Here is a 24,648-nt window from a genome sequence, read left to right as displayed (position 1 = left end):
TTATAGGGTATAGACCTTATACGCTTAAGGTCATTCTCATCCGTTTACTGTGCTCTCCCTCCGGAGAACAGCAGGTCCAGGGGTCAGGCTCGACAACGGCTCTCCTCCCCGGGCGCTCAACACCTGCTGGCAGACAGTAGGTGTATGCACGGTCCTCGTCACCTCTGCACGCGGTAGGGCTCGAGAAGCTAGCCCAGGCGGAGAGGGTGTCCACCAAGCGCGGGCTCCCTGACCCCGGCCCAGCGCCCCCCCACTCGCACTCCTTGCACACAGGAGCCTCTTGACAGTGCGTGCTGAAGAAACGCCTGTTTCTGGGTCCAGCGGCGCACGACCTCGGCCCATTGCACAGGCCGGTAAACCGAGAGCAACTGGGGTGCTGCCGCGCCCACTGTTTCCCCCGGACAGGCGAGGGGCCCCGGCCTGGGGCGGATCGCTGCGGAGAGGGACGCGCCGCCGCCCCACGCTTCCGTGCCCAGCTGCGCCCAGCTGCGCTCCAGCCTCCCGAGCGCCGCGGTTGGCTGCGGCTCGGAGGCCGCTGATTGGCCACCGGGGCCCCGGCGCGGTCCCCGATTGGCTGTGACGCGCGGCCGGGCGAGGCCCCCGCCGGCGCCTCCGCCGCGCCCGGCGCTGAGCGGTCATTGGGCGGCGTGATCTCGCCGCGGTTCCGCGGCCCTGCCGCCGCCGCCGCCGCCGCTGCTGCTAGCAGAGCGCACCGGGCGGGCCGGGCGAGTGGCCATGGCGTGCGCCGAGGACGGGCCGGGTCAGCAGCCGGAGCTCGACGAGGATGAGGCGGCGTATTGCCGGCGCTGGGGCGCGCAGCACGCCGGGGCCCGCGAACTGGCCGCGCTCTATTCTCCAGGTAAGACCTCCGGGCCCCCCCTCTGGGCCTGCAGTCACCAGCCCGGGCTGCGGACGGCGACCCCGGGCTTTCCAGATCGGAACCCCAGCCTCGGGCCCTGATGTAGAACTCCAGCCTTGGCTCCTAAACTTGCACATAGTGTCCCCAAGTCCGGGACCCCACCCCAGGGCCCCTTCCAAGCTCCAGGCAGAGCTCCAGGCACGGGGCTTTCTAGATGCACAGACAATCCCTGTATCAAGGAACTGCCATATCAGCTCCCCGGGCCACATACAGAGCTCCCATCGGACCCCCAGAACCGGATCCTAGCTTCAAAGCATCCGCGGCTGCAAAGAGCGCCCCTAGACTTGGGGACCCCCATCCTAAGCAGCCCGTCAGCTGCCTGCACTACCACTCCCTCTACCCGCCCTCCCCCCCCCCCCCCCCGGCCTCTTATAAGTCACATCCCATCCAAGGTTCCTCAGATCCGGAATTCACACCCTAGGGCCCCATCGGTGCCCCAGCCAGGGCCTGGGCAGCCAACAGTGACCTCACCCACCAAATCTGGGCACGTCAGCCTCTCTGCTCTAGGAACCGCAACTTAGGGACTCCCCGCTACCTAGCGCCCCAGACGCCGCCCTTCCCCCAAGCCCTATTCTGGTTAGAGTTTCAGTGGCCACAGACCACCCCCTCCCCCAGCAGAGAGAAGCCTCCGCTCTCACTCTATTCCGGTATGCCGGTATCCCGAGTGGCGAGGACACTGTAAGTCTTCCAGTTTAAGCTCCTCCCATCTGCAAGCCCCAAGTCCAGCCCTTGCCCCTTTCCCATTGCAGGTATCAGTCCCCTCCATTCTCCAAACCCCGCCACAGTTTAGAGACCTTTAGCGCCTGTTCTGCCCTGGCTCCTTCCCACTGTGCCGACCATTTACGCTCCAGCAAACACCCGCTCCACCACCCTTCTCTGACTTCCGATAGAGCCCAGGGAATCTCACTGCCTGGGCCCCCCCGCCCCCAGGGGTTAAGGAAGTGCCATGGAGAACTCCAGAGTCAGGTGACTGGGAGCCGCAGGAGGCCCCTCCGCCCCGATGTCGCCATCACACCAAGCTTTGTTTGTCAAACATTCTGACATCTTTTGCCAGGGGACAGCCACCATGCACAGCCCTTGCCTGCGGTGGGCATCGTTCCACTCCCACCTTTGGCTTTCTACCCTGACTGGCCGGGGTTTGCATACCACCTCTGCCATCTGGCTGTGTGACCTTGGGGCATTTGCTTTCTTGCTGAGTCCTAGGTCACCAGAGGCCCTTTCTGGACTTGAAATTCCATGCTCTGGGTGTGGTTGTGGTTTTTGTTTGTTTGTTTGTTTGTTTTTAGTGACTTGGGTACCTGGCGCATAATGCCATAGTTTCTTTAGCTTGTTCCCGAAGCACCTAGCCTATGGACCTAAAACCTCCTGCACTCCCTGGGATAGTCTGGGCTCAGCATCCTGACTGCTTCTTACTGTGTGACCTGGGCCAAGCCACTTTCCCTCTCTGAGCCTCAGTTTTCTCATCTCCAAAATGGACATAAAGTAAAGTTAACTTGTTAACTTTACTTTATGAGAAAAGTAAAATGAAATGAGATCGTCCACTTTGATGCAGTGCCTGGCATACAGTAGGTGCTCCCTATTGCTGCCCCAATAGGCTGGTGTTTTCCTGTGAGTCTTTGAGTAAGGGGTTGTACCTTTCTTGTCCTCAGACTCACCATCTGAGACTCAGGGTAAGGATTCAAAGTCCTCTTCCTTTGGTGTCCAGCTCTGCCTTCCTGAGTAAACTCTACCCACTTTCAGCCAGATCATACTCAGGGATTCTGAGCTCCCCCAAGAGACTGCTCCTTTCTCCATTCCCCTGATGATTGCATCTTTGTCTGGTTCTGATTTCCCCAAATGCCCTTCACCCTCTGAAGAACAGCCGTGCAGGGCTCTGAGAGTACAGACAGCCTCCAGATGCCCCAAACCTTCAGTAAAGACCTTTTCTCCTCTTGACTCCAGAGCTGGAAGGAGGCCAGGTGGTGAAGAGTGAGGAGTGGAGAAGCAGGAGACTGGTCAGACTGGTTTCTCCAAATTTCATAGGTCTCCCTCCCTCTGTCTCTGTTCCTTTCCTATGTGGCCTTGCAGAAGTACCTTGACCTTCTCTGAACATGACTTAGGAAATGAGGAACCAGGCTTGGGGCATCTGGGTGGCTCAGTGGGTTAAAGCCTCTGCCTTTGTCTCAGGTCATGATCTCAGGGTCCTGGGATCGAGCCCCGCATCGGACTCTCTGCTCAGCCAGGAGGAGCCTGCTTCCCTTTCTCTCTCTGCCTGCCTTTCTGCCTACTTGTGATCTCTGTTAAATGAATAAAATCTTAAAAAAAAAAAAAAAATGAGGGACCAGGCTCAATACGTATGGAACATCTTTGTCCCAGTCTCCATTCTAGGCCCTGAGGGCAATGCAGTGAATAAGACAGGAAAAATAGAACTGGCATTTTACTAAGCCCAGTAAATAAGGAGAAGAGCTCCCTTGCCCAGTGGTGGCAAGCATTATGGAGCAATTATATAGCAGGGAAGGGGAAGTAAAATGTTGCTGGGGGCAGTAACATTTTAGAGAGGGGGCAGTTAAGGCTTCATTGAGTGAGTCATATTTGAACACAGATGTGAAGGGAGGGAAACCTGAAGATATTTGAGGAGGGATTGGTCCAGACCAAGGACCCAGCAAGTGCAAAGGCCCTGAGGTGGGAGCATGCCCAGAGTGTTTGTAGAACGCCAAGGAGTCGCATGGGCTGGAGAAAAATGAGCAAGGAGAGAGTAGGAGAAGCTTCTGGGTTCCAGGACTGAATTCTTGATATTCTTGAGGCCAGAGGTGGACTGGCATCGTGACAGTTGGCAGCAATAATAAGGCAGTTAACATAATCGAGATTTCTTTAGCGCTGCTCGTGCTGGACTTTTCCGTCACGTGATCTCATTTCATCCTCACTACAGCTGTCTCAGGTGTCCCCTTGGTGCTAACTGCAGTTTTTAGGGGAGGAAACCGAGGCTTCCCCGCCCCCCACCACCTCCTGTAGCCTCCTCATGGCGCAGCCCCTACGTGTTTCTTCCTAATGCTTGTCCTGTGTGGGATCAAGCCTGCCTCTGCCCCTCCCAGAGGGCAGGGTCAGCAAGGCCAGGACTGCCTGTGTTTGATTCGCCTGGCACTTCATGGGCCCCCGGCCATCCTGAAGACGTTTCCTGAGGCTTCGCAAAGAGGAGAGCCTTGCCCACAGTCACACAGCCAGTCAGCGGCGGGGCTAGAACCAGAACACTGATGGAAGGAGGGGGATGTTCTAGGTTCCGTGTTCTTAATCTTCACTGTGGGAGGGAGCCGGCCCAGGGTGGGTGTGCAGGAGGGGCCCAGTGTTCCAGGTCAGTGGAGCGGCATGTGTGCAGGGCCGGCGGCAGAGCGAGTGGGCCTGGTGTCTGCGGGGACCTGTGAGTACTCCGACTGGGGCGGCACAGGGTGGAGGGACAGCCCTATCCTGTGGGCCCTGAGTGTCTGGCCAAGAAGGGGGGGCCTGGTCCTACGAGTCCTGGGAGTCATGGAGGGTCCCCTAGCCCACTGCACTCCGGGCTCAGGGTTCACGCAGCAGCCTGCCCTGTGCCAGGATTTGCGAAGGACCTGGCAGGCTTGGCAGGCCTTAATGGGCAAGCCTGGGAGTAAGGCTTCGCACAGCTTCGCAGCAGGTACCCACTGAAACCTGGTTGTGTGTGTGCCACATCTCAGGGGCTCCGGGCTCCAGGGGTAGGCCCTCAGGGGTCCCAGGAGCCTGCGGTTCCAGCCACCCCGGCTAACTACACGTACTTCTGGCCCTGGGGGATACAGGATCTCTAAGCTTGGGGTCAGGGCAGAGATTCACTCCCGCCAAATGGGCCTGACTGAAGCCAGAGACCTGGGGACCTTTCCCAGGCCAGGTCCAGTCCCTGCCACTCTGGGCTGAGTTTTTTCTCTCTCTCCCTCAGTCTCGTTCTTTTTCCATTTCTTTGTCTCTCCTCTCTGGCTACGCTGTTTGTCTTTTTTCTCTTTGTCTCCCTATAATCTCTCCACGTCTCTGTTTTTCATCTCTTCCTGTCTCCCCGCTTCTCATTTCTCTGTGTCTCTGATTCCCGTTCTCTCGCATCTGTTGGCCTCTGTCTCTTCCTCTGTCTCTCCCCGGTCCTCTTTTCTCTCTTTTCTCTCCCTTCTGTCCCCCCACCTCCCCGACGCCGAGGGCCATCAGAAGCCCAGGTTATTCAGGGCTTGTCTGACTGAAACAAGGAGAGTCGGGCCTGATGCCAAGCCCTTGGCCACTGAGGCCTGCCCCCAGGAAAGCAAAGATGGCCGAGGCCTGGCGCCTGGCCTGCCCTGCTCCTCCCAGCCGTCCACAGCCACCACACACAACAGGCCAACAGGCATTCACTGCCATCACTCGGAGCCCAGATCATGGACCCTGGCCAGGCCAGAGCTGGCTCAGGAAAACAGGGCCCGGCACTCTGCCAGAGATGGCCCGAGCACTTGTGTCCTAACCAAAGCCCTTCTCTCCCCCCGGACCTCAGTCTGCCCATCTAGATAGTGACGCTGCTTAGAACCCCTCGCCTCGCAGGCCCTGCCAGGCTGGCTGTCCGTGCTGTGACTTTGGACCAGTCCTTTCACCTCTCAGGCCTCGTTTCTCCCTCTGTAGACAGGGCAGATGGTCCTCAGCCCAAAGTTTATGGCGAGGGCTGGCTGAGCTCATCCAAGGCACCATCACGGGCATGGTGCTCAGTGAAGGCCACTTAGTGTTATATAGATGTCTTCTTCTCTTTTTTTTAATGTATTTATTTGCAGAGAACACAAGTAGGCAGAGAAGCAGGCAGAGAGAGAGAGAAGCAGGCTCCCCACTGAGCAGAGAGCCCGATGTGGGGCTCAATCCCAGGACCCTGGGATCGTGACCCAAGCCGAAGGCAGAGGCTTTAACCCACTGAGCCACCCAGGCGCCCCATAGATGTATTCTTTATGGATCATAGTGGAAGCCCTTAGGCTGGGGAGGCTCCAGATTCTAGAGGCCAGAGATGGATGGCATTTAGCTGGGGACTAATCAGATTTCAGGGACATTCTCCAAGACACAGGGAGAGAGCTGGGCGCTCTTTAGAACCCGGAGAGCTCTGAAAATCCAGGTTAATGTGTGTCCCACGGACAAGCCCAGGATCCAAACCCAGCTCTTCATTTTTACCCGCTGAAAATGAAGATTTTTTACCCTCCGAAAAATTTTACCCGCTGAAAATTTTTATCCTCGGTTTCCTCACCTGGGAAGTGAGATTACGTAGCTCATCCCTGGAAGCACTGAGACTTGAGGGAGTGACCTGGTCTCCGGGTCAAAAAGGCCCCCAAAGGAAGCCACCCAGTAGGAGGCCACAGGAAAGAGAGGAGACTGGGCCAAACCAGGAGCTCTTGCCCCGATCCGATGGGGGTGGGGAGCCCCTCCTACTCAGGCCTGGGGTGCCCAGAGCCTTGTGTTCTCAAGGGAAGCAGGAAATCAGGAATTGTAGCTGATTTTTTTTTTCTTAATGTAGCTTTTTTTTCTTTCTTTCTTTTAAGCCGAGAGCAGAATGTGCTGGAGGGCACTGGTCTGCGGCATCTCTAACGTGGGCTGCCCCGGCACCCCGGCTGTGCTACGCCTCCGCGTGTGTCGCCCATTGTTACTGGTACTCCATTGTGTTGCTGTCCCTGCCGTCAGGGGGGCAGGCAGGCAGGCTGGCGTAAATGAATCCCCTTTTCCTTACCCCTTCCACCTGCCCCCTGCGGGCTTCTGCTTCCGAGTCCCAGGCCCAGGCCACAAACAGGAACCAGAAAGGGGAAGGCCGTGCAGGGCCAGATTACAGTGACCCCAGGTAGGGGCTGCTGGAGCAACAGGGTCACGGGGCCCAAGGGAAATGGCCACTAAGAAGTGGGGTGCGAGAGGTTCCAGGCTACTTCTGCTGCTGTGGGATTGCTGTCGGGTCCTCTCCTTGCTGGGCCTCGGTGTCCTCCTCTGTACGAGAGGGGAGCCAAGAGGATGCCGCCCTGGGCGTGTTCCTTCTCCTCTCTGACCCTCAGTCTTTTCACAGGGTGAGGGGAGGGCCGCTGTTCAGATTCTGGCCCGGGGCTCAGCCTGCTTTTGTATGGCCTGGCCAAGGCCCTTCTCTCTCTCTGAGCCTTTTTCCCTCTCAGGAGCAGTGGAATGCCTGATATTCTCTTCTAAGGTGCTTCGGTGAGGGGCACCCAGAGACAAAGCCTGGCAGTTGTCCTCTAAGATTCTGTTTAGACATTTGCTCATTCCACGGGCATTTAGTGAGTATCAGCTGTGTGCCAGGGCCCTGGTGAGCAAGCCAGACACGGTCCTGGTCCTCCTGAGTTCACATTCGGGTCAGGGAGGGTGGATGTCATAGGGGCAGCCCTATGCCGGGAGAGTCCAAGAGTCAGAGGAAGCATCATGGATAGCCTCCTGGAGGTGGAGGCTCCAGGCTAAGGTCTGCAAGGGCATTGCCAGAGTCTCTCCAGGTCAGAAGGGAGTGAAGGGAATAGCAAGCATTAAGAGAGGACAGACGCAGGAGAACCCCCTTTCTCTGCTGTGTCCCCTTCAGTTGTTAATCACTCACAAGGACCTGCCCGGCCATAGGGTCCTAGTCGGTAGCTGACTAGCTGGACAGCCTTACGTTCCTTCCTTGGGACCACTCTGACCCTCTGATCTCTCATCTCCAAATGGCATCACTTCAGCAAGTACCTGGCACAGAGCAACTGCTAAGTAGATGTTAAACACTGATGATAAGAAAATTATTATCATTAAGGGTCTTCCATGCCCTTGGGACCAACCGCCTGGGAAAACAATATCCCCAGGGGTCTTAGAGCACAGTCTGCACCGCCCACACAATGTTTTCCTTCCTTTTTTTTTTTTTTAATTTTAATTTACAATTACGAAAGATTTTTGATAGGGGAGTGCATTCGCAAATACGAAATCCCAAGGGGAGTAAGTGAAAGCCAGTCTTGATGAGGTAGCTTTTTCTTTTCTTGCATAAATGGCTGCTGGTTAGCCCTTGGCTTTCTTGCATTCAACAGTATGTCCTGACATCCTCCATATCCACATATAGACAGCTGCCCGGGGCATTTTTGCTACCTGCAAGGATGCCGCAGACCAAATTAATTTGGCTGATCCCCCGGCCTTTGGCTGCTTGCAGTATTTCCACTGTTGAGACCCCCCAAAAGACACCACAGACGGGGCTGCAGTGAGTGAATCTCTTGTCTGAGCTCACATGCCTTTTAAAAATATGTGGCAGGAGGGGCGCCTGGGTGCCTCAGTGGGTTAAGGCCTCTGCCTTCAGCTCAGGTCATGATCTCAGGGTCCTGGGATCGAGCCCCGCATCGGGCTCTCTGCTCGGCGGGGAGCCTGCTTCCTCCTCTCTCTCTGCCTGCTTCTCTGTGATCTCCATCTGTCAAATAAATAAATAAATAAAATAAAAATATGTGGCAGGAAATTTAAAAAGATTTCACACCCATGTCCTCATTTCTGGCTTCTCTTGGGAATTAGGAGCTCAGGCACTCTGGGCCCACACTCCCACTGGCAGGAGGCTGCCCATTAGTGACCCTCCTTCACAAAGGGCATAGGGGCCGCACTCCACGGCCCCCACACAGCCCACCTTACTCCATGTCACATGCCTGGCCCCTCCTCCCCTGTGTCATGCTCCCAGACTCCCCTGTTCCCGGCAGGAGCCCTAGAAGTGATAACCAGGCCCATTTCTCCTAAACCCATGACTCGTTGGACCCCTGCTTGGTGGCCGTTGGGCAGGATCTGATCCTCTGGGGTTAAAAGGTGTTGGCGGCCTCCACCTCCTTTGTAATTACATACAAAAGGGGACAAGTGATGCCATGATGTCAGAAAAAGCTCATTAAGTTCCCTGGAGTGTCTCCACGGAGAGCCCACAAGGGCCCAGGAGACAAGTTCTAGTCCTGGCCACCAAAAAATTGGCCTGTGCAAGGCCAGCTTCGTGGGCCGGTGCCTTGGGCAGACTCTTCCCCTTCTCTGGGCCTCCGTGACCTCGTCTGTGAAATCTTTTCTTCACAGCAGTGCCTACGTTCAGCCTATGCTTGGCACGTCAGGCTCTGTGACCGCGGCAGGAGAGCTCATACAGGTCTGGCTCTGCCTGGCTTCGGTCCACAGCCCTGGGGCCTTTGCCACCCAGCCCGCGCTCACCCCCGGCCTCCTGTCCCCGCAGGCAAGCGCTTCCAGGAGTGGTGCTGCGTGGTCCTGTGCTTCAGCCTCATCGCCCACAATTTGGTCCACCTGCTGCTGCTGGCCCGCTGGGAGCACACGCCCCTCGTCATGCTGGGTGTCGGTGAGTGCCCGGGGTCCCTCTCTCTGCCCGCCTCGGGTTCCCCAGCGGTCAGGGACCCACCTGCTGTGCGCGTGCCTGTGTGCACATGTGAACCAATCACATGCCGTGGGAACCCCACCTCTGTCTCGGTGACACCTCCATTCCTCCTCTTACTTGGGCCAAAACCCTGGGCATCGGCCTCAGTTCCTCTCTTTGTCTTCCGTCCCACATCCAGACCCTCAGCAAATGCCCTTGGCTCTCCTTCCTTTTCTTTCCTTCTTTCTTTTTTTTTTTTTTTTTTTTTTTTTTTAATATTTTATTTATTTGACAGACAGAAATCACAAGCAGGCAGAGAGGCAGGCAGAGAGAGAGGAGGAAGCAGGCTCCCTGCGGAGCAGAGATCCCGATGCGGGGCTCGATCCCAGGACCCTGAGACCATGACCTGAGCCGAAGGCAGAGGCTTTAACCTACTGAGCCACCCAGGCGCCCCCTTTCCTTCTTTCTTGTAATGATTTTATTTATTTGAGGGCGAGACAGTGAAAGAGAGCATGAGTGGGAGGCAGGGAGAGGGGGAAGCAGGCTCCCCACTGAGCAGGGAGCCCAGTGCGGGGCTTGATTCCAGGGCCCCGAGACCACAACCTAAGCTGAAGGAAGACACTTCACTGACTGAGCCCCCCGAGCACCCCTTGGCTCTATTTTCAAAATGTACCCAGAATCCAAACATTACTTTCCACCTCCACTCTCCTCGCTCTGGTCCAGCCACTGGCCTCTCCTGCCCAGACTTCTGTGGGAGCCTCTTCTCTGGTCCCCAGCCTTCCCCTTTGCCCCCACTGTCCATACTCACTGGTAGCCAGAAGGATCCCGTTAGATCCCCGGTAAGGTCACGCTACACTCCCCGTTCTCTGTATACGTAGAATAAAATACTGACTCCTCTATACAGCCTGGCCCCAGTTCTCCTCAGACACCATCTCCCTCCACTCTTCTCTGGGGCATCCTGCTCCCTCCACACAGGCTGCCTCATTGCGTCTCCACCATGCACTTTTGGATATATTCGTATCTCAGGGCCTTTGCACATGCTGTTCCTGTGCCTGGAACTCTCTTCCCACAGACACCTACCTGGTTCCCTTCTCATCCAGGTCTCTACTCAGAGGTCACCTCCTCAGGGAGGCTCTCCCTGATTACCCTTCAAAAATAGAAGCCCTACCATACACCATCCCCTCGGCATACTCCATTATACAGTGTATTTATTTGCTCAGTACCTGTCTCCCTCCACTCAAATCTCAGATCCCTGTGAGCGGACATTCTTGTGTTCACTGCTGCAGGCTCAGCCCCAAGCAGGAGGCCTGGCACACAGTAGGTACTCGATAAATACTGAATCAGGGAACAAAGGAATGAGCAAACCGCAACTTACAGAACCTGCCCATGTTTCCCACTGGTCAGGCCTCCCCTGGCCACAGCTGGGGAGTCAGATGCCACACTTGCCATTTTCCAGACGAGCAAACTGAGGCCCAGAGAAGGGCCGGCGTCACACCCCAAGCCAGAAGCACAACCTAGTTCTTCACTCACCGTCTCCAATCCCAGGTCCTGGGGGGACTCCTTTCCTTCCTGTCTGCGCACTGGCCTCCCCTCTGCCCTCGAACTCAGGCTCTCCTCCCCTCCCCTGCCCCAGGCGTCCAGGCAGAGGGGGCAGCTGTGCCCTTGGTCTGTCCTCCTGGCCCTCCCCAAGTGTTCAGCTCCTGCAATCTCATTAAAAACACTCTGGCCGCCTAAGCCAGTAGTGCTCAGGCTGGCTAACAGAGCCATCTGGGTGTGCGGTGGGGTGAGCCTGTGCCGGGGGCTGGGCCAGCTGGGGGGAGAGGGAGTTAACCCATCCGGTGCCGGGGAGCTTGGGCCCCCCTCAGGAGCCACACATGTCCCCTTTGTCCCGGGGTGAGAGGGACCTCCCCTGCAGCCTGTCTGCCTCCAAGCACTGCACTCAGGGGCAGGAGGAATGTGGCCGGCGTGAGCCCTGTTGCCCCATCTGGAGTGGTTACGAGCAGGCCCTGCGTTCCAGTCCCAGCTCTCCTGCCTCGTGGCTGTGGGGCTTTGGGCGGGTGTGCTTGCATCTCTGAGCTTTGCTTTCAACATCTCCGTGCTGGGGCTGCTCGGGGTACCTGCCTCCTCAGGCTGTCGCGAGGCCGAAGTGCAGCTGTGTGTAGCTGCCGAGGGGCCGGTGACAGAGCAGAGGTGGGGAGGCGGCCCCCGACGTACCACTGTGCTCGGCAGTGGATATTTCCAAAAGGCCTACTGTGCACCGAGCCGCACGCTGGACGCTTTTAACTCAATTCTCTGAGAGGCTGGGTGACTTGCCAGCTGGACCTCCCCGGGGTAGCCGCGGAGTCTGGGGTCATTGGTCCAGACCTGCCCGGCTCTCAAGCCACAGCCTTTCCCAGCAGCTCTCAAGTCCAGCCTGCGGTTAGCACCTGGAGGAGAACATGTCAGAGCCCTGGTGTGTGTCCCAGGCAGGTCACCACCTCCTTTCCCTGGTTGGGATCAGAGCTTCCAGTCCCTGGCTCGGGAGCTCTCTGTCTGTCCAGTCACCACAGGTGACACCAGTTCCCCCATCCCACACCTTTGCTCTGGGCGATAAGAGCAGACAATCTCCTGATAGTGATGTTTGCACAGTCCCTAATCGATTTAAGTAGCCACCCTGATTTGTGTGTTAACACGCAGGAGGCCAGGCACCATGCCAGTCTGCAGAGCCTACCTGTGGCCCAGCGCTATCTCCCCAGAGGCTCCGGTGCCCCTGGCAGGCACTGGAAACCAGGAGAGGCGGAAGCATGAAAAGGTGCCCAGTTGATAAACACGGACCGATGATGCAATGCTGGGAAGCAAAACGAAGATAAGAGAACAGGCAGGGAAGGCCTTTCTGGAAAAGTGGCATTTGCTGGGACACCTGAAGGAGCTGAGAGAAGAGATTAGACAGATATCTGGGGGAGGGGTCGCAGGGAACGGCAGGTGCAAAGGCCCAGAGGCTGGTGTGCGTCCAGGGAACCGACAGGAAGCTGATGTGGCTAGAGAAGGCTGATCCGAGGAAAAGTAGTTGGTGGCAGATCTGAGAGGTGGGAGGAGGGGGTTGTAGACAGCAGGACTGTGGTCTGGACTCGGAGTTTTGTTCTGTGGGCCACGAGGGGCCACTGATGAGCCGCAGGGAGGACGGGTGGGGGCGGGAGGACTGGAGAGAGGCGAGCATGGTGGCCCAGACCAGGTAGGGCAGTGGAGGGGGTGAAAAACCATCAGATTTCCGGCAAGCTGTGCGAGGCAAGCAGCCAGAGTGCCCCGTCAGCTCGGTGGTGGAGGTGAGGAGGGCCTGTCCGTGGCAAGTCTCAGGCTCGGATGGGAGGGACGAGGTGGCCATTAACAGAGGTGGGAAGAGGCAGCTTGGGGGCAGATGCTTGAGCTGCCTGCCTGAGAGCCCGGGCGAGGTGCCAAGCAGAAAGTTGGAAATCCGAGTCTGGAGTCCAGGAAGGCGGCCAGGGATAGAAATCTGGGGGTCCTTGCAGTAGAAGAGGTGTCTGAAGCTCAGATGCTGGCGGAGCGCCCCCAGGGGCTGTACAGGCCGAGAAGAGGCCCAAGGCCCTGGTGCCTCCAGGCTGGCGGGGGAGGAAGAAGAACCAGCCAAGGGGTGGGCGGGATTACGGAGGGCAGGAGGAGAATGTGTCTCCAGAAGATTTGGGGGTCCACTAGGAGCGGCCGCGGAGCAAGCCAGCAGGATGGGGCAGCGAGGGGACCACCGGATTTGGCCACATGGAGGCCATCAGTGACCTTGACAAGGACAGTATTGTTCTCAGCAGAAGCGTGAACAAATGAACGTCCCTGGGAGCCTTGAGCTGTTTGCTGAGCGTGGGCACTAGAGAGCTGCCCTTGAGGAGTGAGTAGGAGTTTCTGGCGGACTAGTAGAGGGGAGGGTGTTCTAGGCAAGGGAACACAGTGAATGCAAAGACTGGTGTTGAAGTCAGAGGTTACCGGGCCTCAGGTCAGGTGAGGAGTCAAGCTGAAACCTGGTAAAAGGTGATGAAGCCAGGATTTGTGAAGCCGGGATTCGGCCCAGGCCCCTGCCGAGCAGCCTGCCTTCAACTGATGGCTTTTTTCCTTTTTCTTTTCTTTTTTTTTAAGATTTTATTTATTTGTCAGCGGGAGAGAGAGCGGGCAGGGGAGTGGCAGGCAGAGGGAGAAAGCAGGCTCCCTGCTGAGCAAGGAGGCTGATGCAGGCTGGATCCCAGGACGCGGGGATCACGACCTGAGCCAAAGGCAGACACTTAACCAACTGAGCCACCCAGGCGTGACCACCTCTGTCTTAGCTGTTCTCCCTGTCTCCACGCCAGGCCTTGAAATCGGAGGGGACTAACAAGGCCCAACTGGCTGACCTGTGGCCACGTGAAGGCCCCACCCGGTGGGTCAGGGTAGCCCGGAATGAGCCCTGTACCCTATTTCAGTGTCCTGCACATGGGGTGCTGACCAGCCCCAAGCTGCCCCCAGGATGAGCCAGCTCCAGCTACTGCCTCCTACACTGGGACAAAGACGCCCTGTGTGTTTGCCTCAGCCACCCCTGCCCCCGTCACAGCCTCTTCAGGCAGCAGGCCAGGAGTCCTGGAGTCACTGCTCTCCAAACAGCCTCTTGCACAGGCCCGGGGCTCCCAGAGCCTAAGGATGGGATGTGCTCCTCTCCAAAAATAATTCCTGACATCTGTCCAAAGCACACATCCCTCCCTGCTTGGGAGCCTGCAAAGGCCAGGTGCTGGTCATTTGACAGATGACAAGACTGAGGCCTGGGGAGGGGGGGTAACACCTAAGCTACTAACTAGGGCCACTCCTGGGAGCGTTAACCGTGTCCCAGCGACTGACTTTACAAGCATCAGCCCAGTTCATCAACTGATTGTGCTTAAGGAAAGTAAATGCTATTAACGTCCCCATTTCTCAGACCGGGAAGTGAAGGCTCAGCATCATTGGGAGCTGCCCTCACGATCGTCCCTGGCCACTCACCTGCGGCCCCAACCGCCCTTCCTCTCCGCGTCTGGAAAAGTCAGGATGGGTTGGGCCCCATCGCTGTGGACGTGAACTAAGATGATGCAGTTTTTCAAAAACAGACTTTATTTACTAAAAGTTTTAGATTTACAGAAAATGAGCAGGGAGTACGTAGAGTTCCCACACACCCCCTGCCCCCAGTTGCCCTTACTGTTAACATCCGATATTTTACATTAGTGTCTGTGCATTTGTTACAGTCAAGATACCAATACGGATACATTTATTATGAACTAATGTTCATCGTTTATTCCGATTTCCTTAGTTTCGACCCAGTGTGGCCTTTTTCTGTTCCAGGATCCCATCTAGGATCCCACTCACATTTATTTATCATGTTCCTTTAGGCTCCTCTTGGTTGTGACAGTTTCTCAGGCTTTCCTCGTTTTTGGTGACCTTGACAGTTTTGAGGAGCCCTGGTGTCTCATAGGATGTCCCTCTATGGGAATGAGAAAGCGTGCGTACACGCAGTGGGGAGGAGCAGAGGGAGAGGGAGAAGCAGAGATCCCAGGACCCTGGGATCATGACCTGAGCCGAAGGCAGATGCTTATTAACCCACTGAGCCACCCAGGCGCCCCCATTTTTAACATCTTTGACGCAGGGCCTGGCACACAGGGAGAGCTCTGTAAGTGGTAGCCACTATCATAAATATTGTTTTTCTCTTATTTTCATTATTATCATTCTTGTCATCTGTAAGGATTAAATGCTTAGGACGATTAAGGAGATAAGATGTGTAACCGGTTTAGGACTAGCCTTGGTCCAGTTTAGGGATTAAGAGAGATAAAACATTTAAGGCGCTGGTACGGGGCCTGGCACCTGCAAGTGCTCCATAAATGTTGAGTGAGAACAAATGCATAGCTGGCATCTTGGCCCCCGAGGCAGTGCAGGCATGTGTCTGCTCACAGGCTTGCATGTGAACGTTCACAGCCTCGACTCCTACCAGCTGCACCCGGAAACCACCCAGACGTCCAGCAGCTGAAAACGCCCCATGGCGCATCCCAACAGTGGCATACGGCTCAGCAGGAAAAAGGATGTGCGGTGACAGATAAAGCAGGGCGATGTGACCCAGCATGTGCCTGGGAGCGTGGCTTTAGCCAGGGGTCTGGGGTGATGTTTGCCCTGAGCCGAGGAGGACCTAGCCCCCCTCCCCCCGCTGGGGATCTTCAGGGAGAGATGGAGTATGACATAGGGGAGCAGCAAGGGCAGAAGCCCTTGGCTTGGGGCCGCCTGGGTGGCTCAGTCGGTGAAGTGACTGCCTTCAGCTCAGGCCATGATCCCTGAGTCCTAGAATCGAGCCACTGAGTCCTGCTCTGTGCTCAGCAGGGAGTCTGCTTCTCCTTCTCCTCCTGCCTCCTCCTCCCCCCCACCACCACTCGTGCTCTCTCTCGCTCACTCTCAAATACATGAATGAAATTTAAAAATAAATAAAGATTTTATTTATTTGAGAGAGAGCGAGCACAAGTGGGGGGGGGAGGGAGAGGGGGAGGCAGACTCCCCACCGAGCAAGGAGCAAGACCCTCGGATCATGACCTGAGCTGAAGGCAGTCACTTAACTGCCTGAGCCACCCACGCGGCCCTAAATAAAGTCTTTTTTTTTTTTTTTTTAAGATTTTATTTATTTATTTGACACAGAGAGAGAGAGAGAGAGCAAGAGAGGGAACACAAGCACAGGGAGTGGGAGAGGGAGAAGCAGGCTTCCTGCTGAGCAGGGAGCCCAATGCAGGGCTTGATCCCAGGATTCTGGGATCATGACCTGAGCCAAAGGCAGACTTAACAATTGAGCCACCCAGGCGCCCCTAGCCCTAAATGAAATTTTAAAGGGGGGAAAAAAAAAGAAGCCCTTGGCTTTAGTCTCCCCAGCCTTCCCCTCTCCCCTAGCCCAGGTGTCACCACAGAGCAGGACTGCCCAGCCTGGACAGCACCTAGGGGGTTTTTCTGCAGCCTCCACAGTGTCCCAAGGCCCTGGTCCCCTGTCACCAAGGAGGTGAGGACCCCAGCAGAACTCAGAGAACCCCTAAAAGCTTCCTGGTGTGTCTCAGAAGATTTCACAGGAAGAACCAGCCTGGGGAGGAGGAGGGGAAGGGTTTGTACTGCCACTCGAAACTGCATTCGTGGCCTGCATGGTTCTCAGCTTGCCCCCACCCCTTCCTATCGCCCTGCTACAGGGGACAGTGAGCTCAGTGTCTGCTGCGTCCCTGACTCTAGAGCTTAGCACACAGTAGGTCCTCACCAAATGGCGCTTGATAGACAAAATGATCAGAGAACGATTGATCTGCTTGCTGTGTGCCAACCGCTGTAGTTAGTGGTTTGCACTGATTCATTCCAGGAATATGCACTGAACCCCCTACCAAGGGCCAGGAACTGGGACGAAACCATAAACAATGAAAGTCTAAAACCCCTGCCTTTGTGGAGTTGACTTGCTTGAGCGAGGGAGACCACGGGCAAACAGAGGATAGGTGCTTGGAGAGAAAGAAAGGAGACAGGAGATGCTGGAAGCTGGGGGTGGCGATAATTTTAGATCAGGTGTCTCCAGCACCTGTTTGACAAAGCCCTGGAGGAAGTGAAGGAGTGTGCCGCGCCACACCTGGGGAAGGAACATTCCAGGCAGAGGGAACAGCAAATGCAAAGAGAGAGAGAGAGATGCAGAGGCGTGTGAGGATGTGCAAGGGGAGAGGTTATAAGCCAGGAGGGCTGAGATGGCAGTGAGCAGGGAGAGTCACGGGGGATGGCACTGGGGTGCTCCCTTGTACAGGCAGTGGGCTAGCCTGCCTCCGTTTCCCCCCGTGTGCAGGGGAAGAAGATTTGGACCTCAAGGCAGGTTAAGAGCCCTGCTGTGCCACTTGCCATCTTTGTGGCCTCTGCCTAGTCCCTTCTGTTCTCCAGGCCTCCCGTTTCCGCCTCTGTAAGGAGAGTGTGAGGAGGGTACCAACTTAGAACAGACTGTGGGACTCCACTGAGATCAAGCATGCAAAGCACTTGTGTCTGGCGCCCAAAGTGCTCAATAAATGGCAGCCGCTGTGGTTTTCGTGATGACCATTCCCATCGATCTAGAGGAAACTAGGACGCAGAGAGGTTCAGTATCATGCCCAACATCCCACAGCTCGTGAGAGACAGCTAGGATTTAAGTCCAGATCTGACAGCTCTTAACCTCTGTATTATACCGAGCCCTCAAGTGAGTGAACGGTGTTGGGGTCTTTGAGGGAACCCCAGTCCAGTTCCGAACACATTGAGAACAAAGTCAAGGAAAAGGCTGCCAGAGACCAAATCGTGACATTTATTGTGATAAAAGCCAGGTTGGGGAGGAAGGCGTGGCTGCTGTCTACACCTGGGGTGTTTCCCGACACCAGACCCCAGAAGGACACTTCTGTCTAGTCACTGGCAGCACCGGGACGGAGCAGGCTTCCCTCTGTAGTGCCTGGGGGCCAGAGAGAAGGGCGCAGTCAGCTCCTCATAGGGAAAAGTTGAGTTGATCTGCTCATGCCCAGTTTATGTCCTCCAGACTCACCAAGCAAATGAGTCCCCACATGTCCCCTGGGCAGAGCAAGTAAAGGGACAGGAATGTTATACCTAAGGCTCCATTCAGAGGGAAAAAAGCAACCCAAGTAGAGAAGGGACATCACCCCCCATAACAAATGAGTGAGTGAGCAAGCAGGCGAGTCAATGAACGAGGGGCTCCCTACTGTGGGGTGGAAGGCAGGACTGTCCCTCGGGGTCCCCCACCCCCACCTCACCCTCCTCTTGTCCACAGTTGCAGGAGCTCTCATTGCTGACTTCTTGTCTGGCCTGGTGCACTGGGGAGCGGACACCTGGGGCTCCGTGGAGCTGCCCATCGTGGGGAAGGTATGTACGGTTGACCCAGCCCTGCCGCCTAGCAGGGGGTTGGGCTGTCTGTCCTTGGGCGAGCCTCCTCCCTCTCAGAGCCTCCCATTTCCCTGTTTGAAAGACAGAAACCATCATTGCAGCCTGCTCCTCTGGGAGGAGAACAGACCAGAAAACCCCCTGGGATTTTCTGGAAGCAAAAGCATGAAGCCTGGGATAGTCAGAAAGCTTTGAACCCCCTGAATTTGGGGGCCACGTCTTGTTCTCCTTTGCCAGCCCTGGTATCCCTAACTGTCCATTTAATTGAACTTAACCTTCTGTCAGATTCCTTTGGTTGTGACAAAGTCCAGTACAAGCTGGCATAACCAAAGGTCGCGATTCATGTAACTGAACAGAAGAGTAGAACCAAGGTAAAGCGTTGCCGGGTCCAGTAGAACAAACCCAGCAGTCCAGTCATACCATGTCTCATGATTCTCTCTCTCCACGTCTCCCTCTGCTTTACTCATTGTCACCTAGGCTTTTCCTTCATCCTACCAGCTCCGCCCTGTCGGTGGAAGGAGAACTCTCCTTGCCCACAGTTAGAGCCAAAGTCCCACGGCTCCCTCCCATCGGCCCAGCGGAGGTCACATGCCTATCCCTGTCCTGCACTGTGGCGGAGAAATGCTCTGATTGGCCGGGCCGGGATCGCGTGCTCTCTTTTAACTAGGGGGTTAGTTAGTTAGTTGGTTGGTTAGTCAGCCCCATCGGAACAGCATGTACCAATACAAGAGGAAGATGGGGAGATGGTTACCAGGACAGGCATGGCTGTGGGGGAGAAAAAGAGGGAGGCCTGCCTGCCACTGTGAGAGGCGTCCTCAACTATATCAGAGTGGGGAAGAAGGGTGGAGATCGTCTGCAACTCCCCTCACCACCCCTGAGGGGGAGACAGAGGCCCTCAGTGGGCAGTACCATCCCGAGGTCCCAGCCAAGTCATTAGGACTATCGTCTGCCAAAGCTGTTTAGGCCTGGACCCTGAAGGCCGGGTGGGCTCCATGTCGGCATGTAGAATGTTCTGGCATCCCAAAGGCCAGGAGGCGAGCTGAGTCTGGTGTGCACAGGAGGTGGTAGAGAGGGCTGGCCGCCACAGGCCGACTGGTCCCATCTGTCCCTTCTCTGGCCCCCACCCCCACCCCAGGCTTTCATTCGACCCTTCCGAGAGCATCACATTGACCCCACAGCCATCACCCGACACGACTTCATCGAGACCAACGGCGACAACTGCCTGGTGACCCTGCTGCCCCTGCTGAACATGGCCTACAAGTTCCGCACCCAGAGCCCCGGTGAGTGCTCCAGCCGACGGTGGGGCTAGAGTCCCCTTGCAACCTTAGAAAACATGTTTAGTTACCATCCTGTAAAATTGGAGTATATAAAACTCTGTGTTCCCAGCTTCTCTTGGACAATCTGCTCTGGCCATCCTGGGTCCTTGTTCCCATTTGGCTTCACGGGGCAGGAGCCGTGGCCACCATCTTCAGACGGTCCCCATGACCCCCCGCTGCCCGACCCCTGGCCCACCTTGCTCCTGCGCGTGGCCTGCCGGGCCCTGAGGGCCACTGGCTTGGCTGCCCTGGCTTAGTAATTAGAATACAGGCTGTGAACTCAGGAAGTTCTGAGTTCTGATCTCTCCCTGCCTGTTGGGGGGGGAAGAAAGAAAGTCATTTTCACCTCAGTGAGCTGCAGTTATCTGTGAGGTGGGCAGGGGGGTTGGGGGGATGTGGTAAGTACTTTCCCTGTGCCAGGTCTTGTTCTAACAGCTTGACCCCTCGTGGATCCTTGGAGCAGCCCCTCCCTCTGTGGGTAGATGTGGGGAGTTTCTGTGGTACAGTGGCCGCTGCAGTGCCTGCCCGTACCTAAAGTGACAGGAAAAACCTACAGAAGACCAGCCCTCTCACCTCTGGGTGGGACCAACTCTATGAAGAGCTGCCCCTCCCCGCCCCGGATCAGGCTGAGACAAGACTCCCCTAACCCCATCACTGCTTAGCTCTCCCCCTGCTTCCCTTACCCACTCAGATGTCTTTTTGAACAGAGGACGCCTCTCTCATTCCTCCTCATATAAATTCTGAGCACGTGAACCCTTGTCTCAGGCTCTGCTTCTAAGGAACCTAGACAAAGACTTATTCCCATTTTACTGATGACAAGGTTGAGACTCAAAGAGGCAGAGGCACTGACCCAAGCTCATATAGCCAAGAAATGTCAGAGCACGGACCTGAAGCCGGCTCTGCCTGACTCCAGAGCCCACATCTGTAATTTTTTCATCCACTGACTCCATTATCTGCCCACTGAGCGAAAGAGAAGACTGAGGCCCAGAGGGGAGCCTGAACTTGCCTGAGACCATTGGCGGGGGCGGGGGGTGGGGGGTAGGGAGAGGCCAGGGAGCTGCTCCAGGGCAAGCGGTGAGGGCCAGGCTGGTGGTGGCCCCGCCCTGTGACCACCCTATGGCCCTGAGTGCACCCCCTTCTCCCCGCCCTGCAGAAGCCCTGGAGCCGCAGTACCCCTGGGAGTGCTTCGTCTTCTGCCTGATCATCTTCGGCACCTTCACCAACCAGATCCACAAGTGGTCCCACACGTACTTCGGGCTGCCACGCTGGGTCACCCTCCTGCAGGACTGGCACATCATCCTGCCACGCAAACACCACCGCATCCACCACGTCTCCCCCCACGAGACCTACTTCTGCATCACCACAGGTGCGGCTGTGGGATAGGCCTGGAATAGGCCATCGGGGTCGGTAGGGCAGAGGTCACAGGCGGAGGTGCTGGAATCCTTGTCCAGCAGGAACATGCTCTTACGACACACAAGGACCTACTATGTGCCGAGCAGTCTAGATGCAGAGGACACGGCAGTGCAAGGGAGCCAACCTTCCCCACTCCCCCCTCCCACCTCGTGGGCTGGGATTCCGGCCAGCTAGCCGGCAAATACTTGCTGAGCGCGCACTGTGTGTCCCACACTGTCCTGGGCTTAGAACACAGCACTAAACAGACACGGGCACAAATCCCTGCCTTGGTGGCGTTCCCATTCTTGTAGGGGACATGCCAGACCGTACGTAAGTAGTACATTTAACCATGCCGACTGCTCTGGAGCAGAACAAAGCAAAGGGTAGGAGAAGGAAATGGGGGCCTTCACCCTTGAGAGAAGGCGGTGGGGGCCTCCCTGAGGAGGTGACATTTGCGCTGAGGGAGAGAACAATGCAGATCTGAGGGAGGAGCGCGCCAAGCCACAGGGAGCAGCAGGTGCAAAGTGCCTGAAGGAGGAACGCACATGCCTGGCTGGTGTGAGGAACGGCAAGGTGGTTCGTGTGGCTGGAGTGAAGGGCATCGGGGGCAGAGGAGAGGGGAGATGACTGAGTCTAGATAACAGAAATCCCCACCCCCCTCCATGGAGGTCAGAGCAAGGTGAAGGGCAGAGAGTCATGGAGTGAGGAAGCAGAAGTAGCTGTTCTTAGAAGGAGGTGAGGAATCCGAAAACAAGTGTGAGAGGGACCTTGCGGCCAAGTCAGGACAGACCAGTTCAGACAAAGGGAATGGCAAGTGCAAAGGCCCTGAGGCAGGAACATGCCTGGTGCGGCTGAGGAACAGTCAGGAGACCCACATGCCATTGGCTGTTCACGGACCGGTACCAAAGGTAAACGGAGCCGGTTTGCTGGCGCCAGCTGGTGTCCAGCTTAGGTGTGGCAGAGCTGCTCTCGGCATCTGACAGCAAGTCAGGCCGGCATTGGCTCAACTCTCGGCTCTTCTGGGTACGCCCTTACGAGTCTAACAGACCTCACTGGGTGTCCTCTTTCTCCCCCACAGGGCGGGGCCCGCAGCCCCCTCCTCATGTGCCGCCTTCCCCAGCTGGGCTGTGAACGGCCCCGTGGCAGGCGCCAGGTGCTTGGTCCGTCAGAGGGCCCGGATCAGGCACAGCTCCTGGTTTGCACAGGGAGCAGGGGGCATTGCCTTTCTGGAGGCAGAGCGGAGAACCACAAGAAATATTTTTTTGTATGTCTGAAAGTCATGTTCTTTAAGGGCAGGGGGAGGGGTTAGAATTTAGGTTGTTGAGATCAGGTCACTGCTCAGCCAGGCCTAGGATCCATCCACTCAGGAGACTCCACTCCAAGCCAGTCTTCACATCTGGAAAATGGGATGAATAGTACCTACCTCATGATTGGGGGCGGCAGGGGTGCTGTAATAGAAAGTGGGACGGTAAGCAGTATTTCAGAGCATCTACTCTGCGCCAGTGGGATCACCATTGGGAAAAACCTGGGGGTTCAGCCGTGTGGAGCAGGACATTCTAGTTGAATTGCAGAGAAAAACCAACACAACCCGGGAAGGTGGTGAATTAGTGAGAATGGTTATAGGTTATCAGAAAAGCTATAACAAAACAAAAGAGGGTGATGTGTCAGGGAAGGCTTCCTGGAAGAGGTGGCAGGTGAGCCGAGTGATAAACGCTGCCACTGTGCCTGGCACATACTAAGCACAGGGTAAGAAAGTGAATGAGTGAGAGGACAAAGGCATGTCTGAGCAGCCCCGACACCCATTAGTGGGAGGTCCCCATCCCCAGACTCCTTGGTCAGCCCTTGTCCCCTGCCCTGTACAGACTTACTCCTAAGTGTTCCTGCCCCAGGCAAAGCCAGCACTTTCCTTCCATCTCCTCGACTGCTGCTCTCCCATTCAACCCCCCGGTGCCCTCTTTCCACTGCAGGTTGGCTCAACTACCCTCTGGAGAAGATAGGCTTCTGGCGACGCCTGGAGGACCTCATCCAGGGCCTGACCGGCGAGAAGCCTCGGGCAGATGACATGAAATGGGCCCAGAAGATCAAATAGCTCCTCCGAACCTGCCACCTTATTGCCAACCTTCCCCAGCCCCCCAAACCGAAGCCATCTGCCAAATTCCAGCCTCCTCGTGCTGGCCCCTCCAGATGGAGAGGATGCCTCCTGGGCTGGGCCCGGGCACCCCCCAGCCCACCCCTTGTGACACAGAATACTTGAGCCACTGATTTTTCATTTCCTTTTTTTTTTAAATTTTTTTATTTTTCATTTTCTTTCCTGGGCCCCTCCCCAGCCACCTGAGCTGCTCTTGTCTCCAAGCCTGACTCTGCAGAAAAAGGAGCTCCACCCTGCCAGCCATTCCTTGGGTAGAGGGGAAGCTCACCCACTCCCTGCACTCCTCCAGGCCCCCCGCCTCACTGGGCAGCCCTTCAGCGTGGCTGGCACGGGGGCCATGGAACCGTCTTCTCTGTCTGGTTTGCTCCAGCGGTCTAGGAGCTGCCCCAGGCACCACCTTCGGCCTGGCCTGTCCACCCAAGGATGGCCCAAGTGCAGCAAGCATCTGAGGGCAGCCAGCCAGAAGAGGCAAGAATCCCCTGCCCAAGCCTGGACCTCCTCCCCCGTCCCCTCCCCAGCTACCCATGGGATTCCAGCCAGAGCTGATATTTCAAATCAGAGGATGTGTTCACAGAGCGCAGCCCCTGCAAAGGGTCCTGGTCTTTGGGAAGGGGATACAGAGTCCCCTCTGGCTAGGGGCATGTCCGAGAAGGAAGAAAGGGGCTTTTTTGTTTTGGTTTGTTTTGTTGTTTTTTTTTTTAAAGGTGCTTGCTTGTTTAATGTAAATAATAGAAAGCCTTAATATCTTTTCTGTAACACGGAGTAATATTTTAATGTCATGTTTTGGATGTACATAATATATTTATAACAAAGCAGCAAGAGTCTACTTATCCTCGGCTGCCTCGTGTTTCCTGGTTGGCTGGTGGGGGAGGGGGTGGTTAAGGATCCTGGAAGGTAAGGCCCCACCCCTATCCCATTCCTAGCTCCCGACTTCCCATCTTGGGCTCAGAATGGGAGCTTCGTCACCTGAGACAGTGAATCAATGTTGCCATCTGCTCCAGACCCTTTTGGAGGGGACCCACGGCTGGATGAGGAATGTTCTTCCTGCAGGAGATCATGAGGGTAGAGTGATGAAGCCAGATCCCTATTAGTGACCGGATCCCTATTAGTGAATTCCTTCAGCCGATGTTCTTGGCATGTGCCGGGCTCTGACCTGGACACTGGGGCACACAGCAGTCAACAGACAGACAAGGACTCAACCCTGGTGGAGCTGACCTCCCGAGGAGACAATAAACATAAATAAATGCACATGTACATTCAGATGGTGATTTGTGAAGAAAATAAAAAATAATGTATCATATTGGAAAAGCAGGGTGGGGTAGCTTTGGCAGGGTGGTCAGGGAGGGTCTCTCCAAGGAGGGACAATTGACCTGAGACCTGTGGGAGAAGATGGAGCCAGCTGGGGGAAGAGGCCGGCAGACTGGATGGCTAGTGCAAAGGCCCTGAGGCAGGAACAAGTTTGAGGTTTTTAAAAGACAGTGGGCCGGACTGGAGTGAATATTGGGAAAGTGGAAGATATGGTTGGAAAATTAGGGACTTATTACATGGAGCCTCACGGCTAAGGAAATTGGGAGACACTAGACATTTTAGACAAATGAGTATCTTGTTCATTTATCCACTGAAAAGACGTTATAAGCCACCTCCCATGTGCTAGGCACCGAGATTCAGTAGTGAACATAAAGACATTACA

The 24,648-nt window shown here is 56.0% G+C and overlaps 1 protein-coding gene across 1 annotated transcript; it reads left to right on the top strand.

The window, feature by feature from the left end:
- Positions 1-652: 652 nt before the first annotated feature.
- Positions 653-23,788, top strand: PEDS1 (plasmanylethanolamine desaturase 1). The gene is made up of 6 exons (XM_045980601.1): positions 653-859; positions 9,087-9,206; positions 17,992-18,083; positions 19,237-19,381; positions 20,571-20,783; positions 22,777-23,788. Exons 1-6 carry the CDS (start codon positions 736-738, stop codon positions 22,896-22,898), a joined length of 816 nt encoding a protein of 271 aa, XP_045836557.1. The 5' UTR covers positions 653-735; the 3' UTR covers positions 22,899-23,788.
- Positions 23,789-24,648: the final 860 nt, after the last annotated feature.

The sequence above is a fragment of the Meles meles genome, chromosome 16 (genome assembly GCF_922984935.1).
Source record: "Meles meles chromosome 16, mMelMel3.1 paternal haplotype, whole genome shotgun sequence".
Classification (NCBI taxonomy): Eukaryota; Metazoa; Chordata; class Mammalia; order Carnivora; family Mustelidae; genus Meles; species Meles meles.
Note: the sequence above shows the minus strand (reverse complement) of the source record. Positions and strands in the feature narration are given on the sequence as shown.

What these genes read in the sequence shown, in the direction of transcription:
- PEDS1 (XM_045980601.1), top strand. Translation starts at nt 736, where the DNA reads ATGGCGTGCGCCGAGGACGGGCCGGGTCAGCAGCCGGAGCTCGACGAG. An exon ending in AGCTGCCCATCGTGGGGAAG is followed by an intron (nt 18,084 to 19,236) that starts GTATGTACGGTT and finishes CCCCCACCCCAG; the next exon opens with GCTTTCATTCGACCCTTCCG. An exon ending in GTTCCGCACCCAGAGCCCCG is followed by an intron (nt 19,382 to 20,570) that starts GTGAGTGCTCCA and finishes CCCGCCCTGCAG; the next exon opens with AAGCCCTGGAGCCGCAGTAC.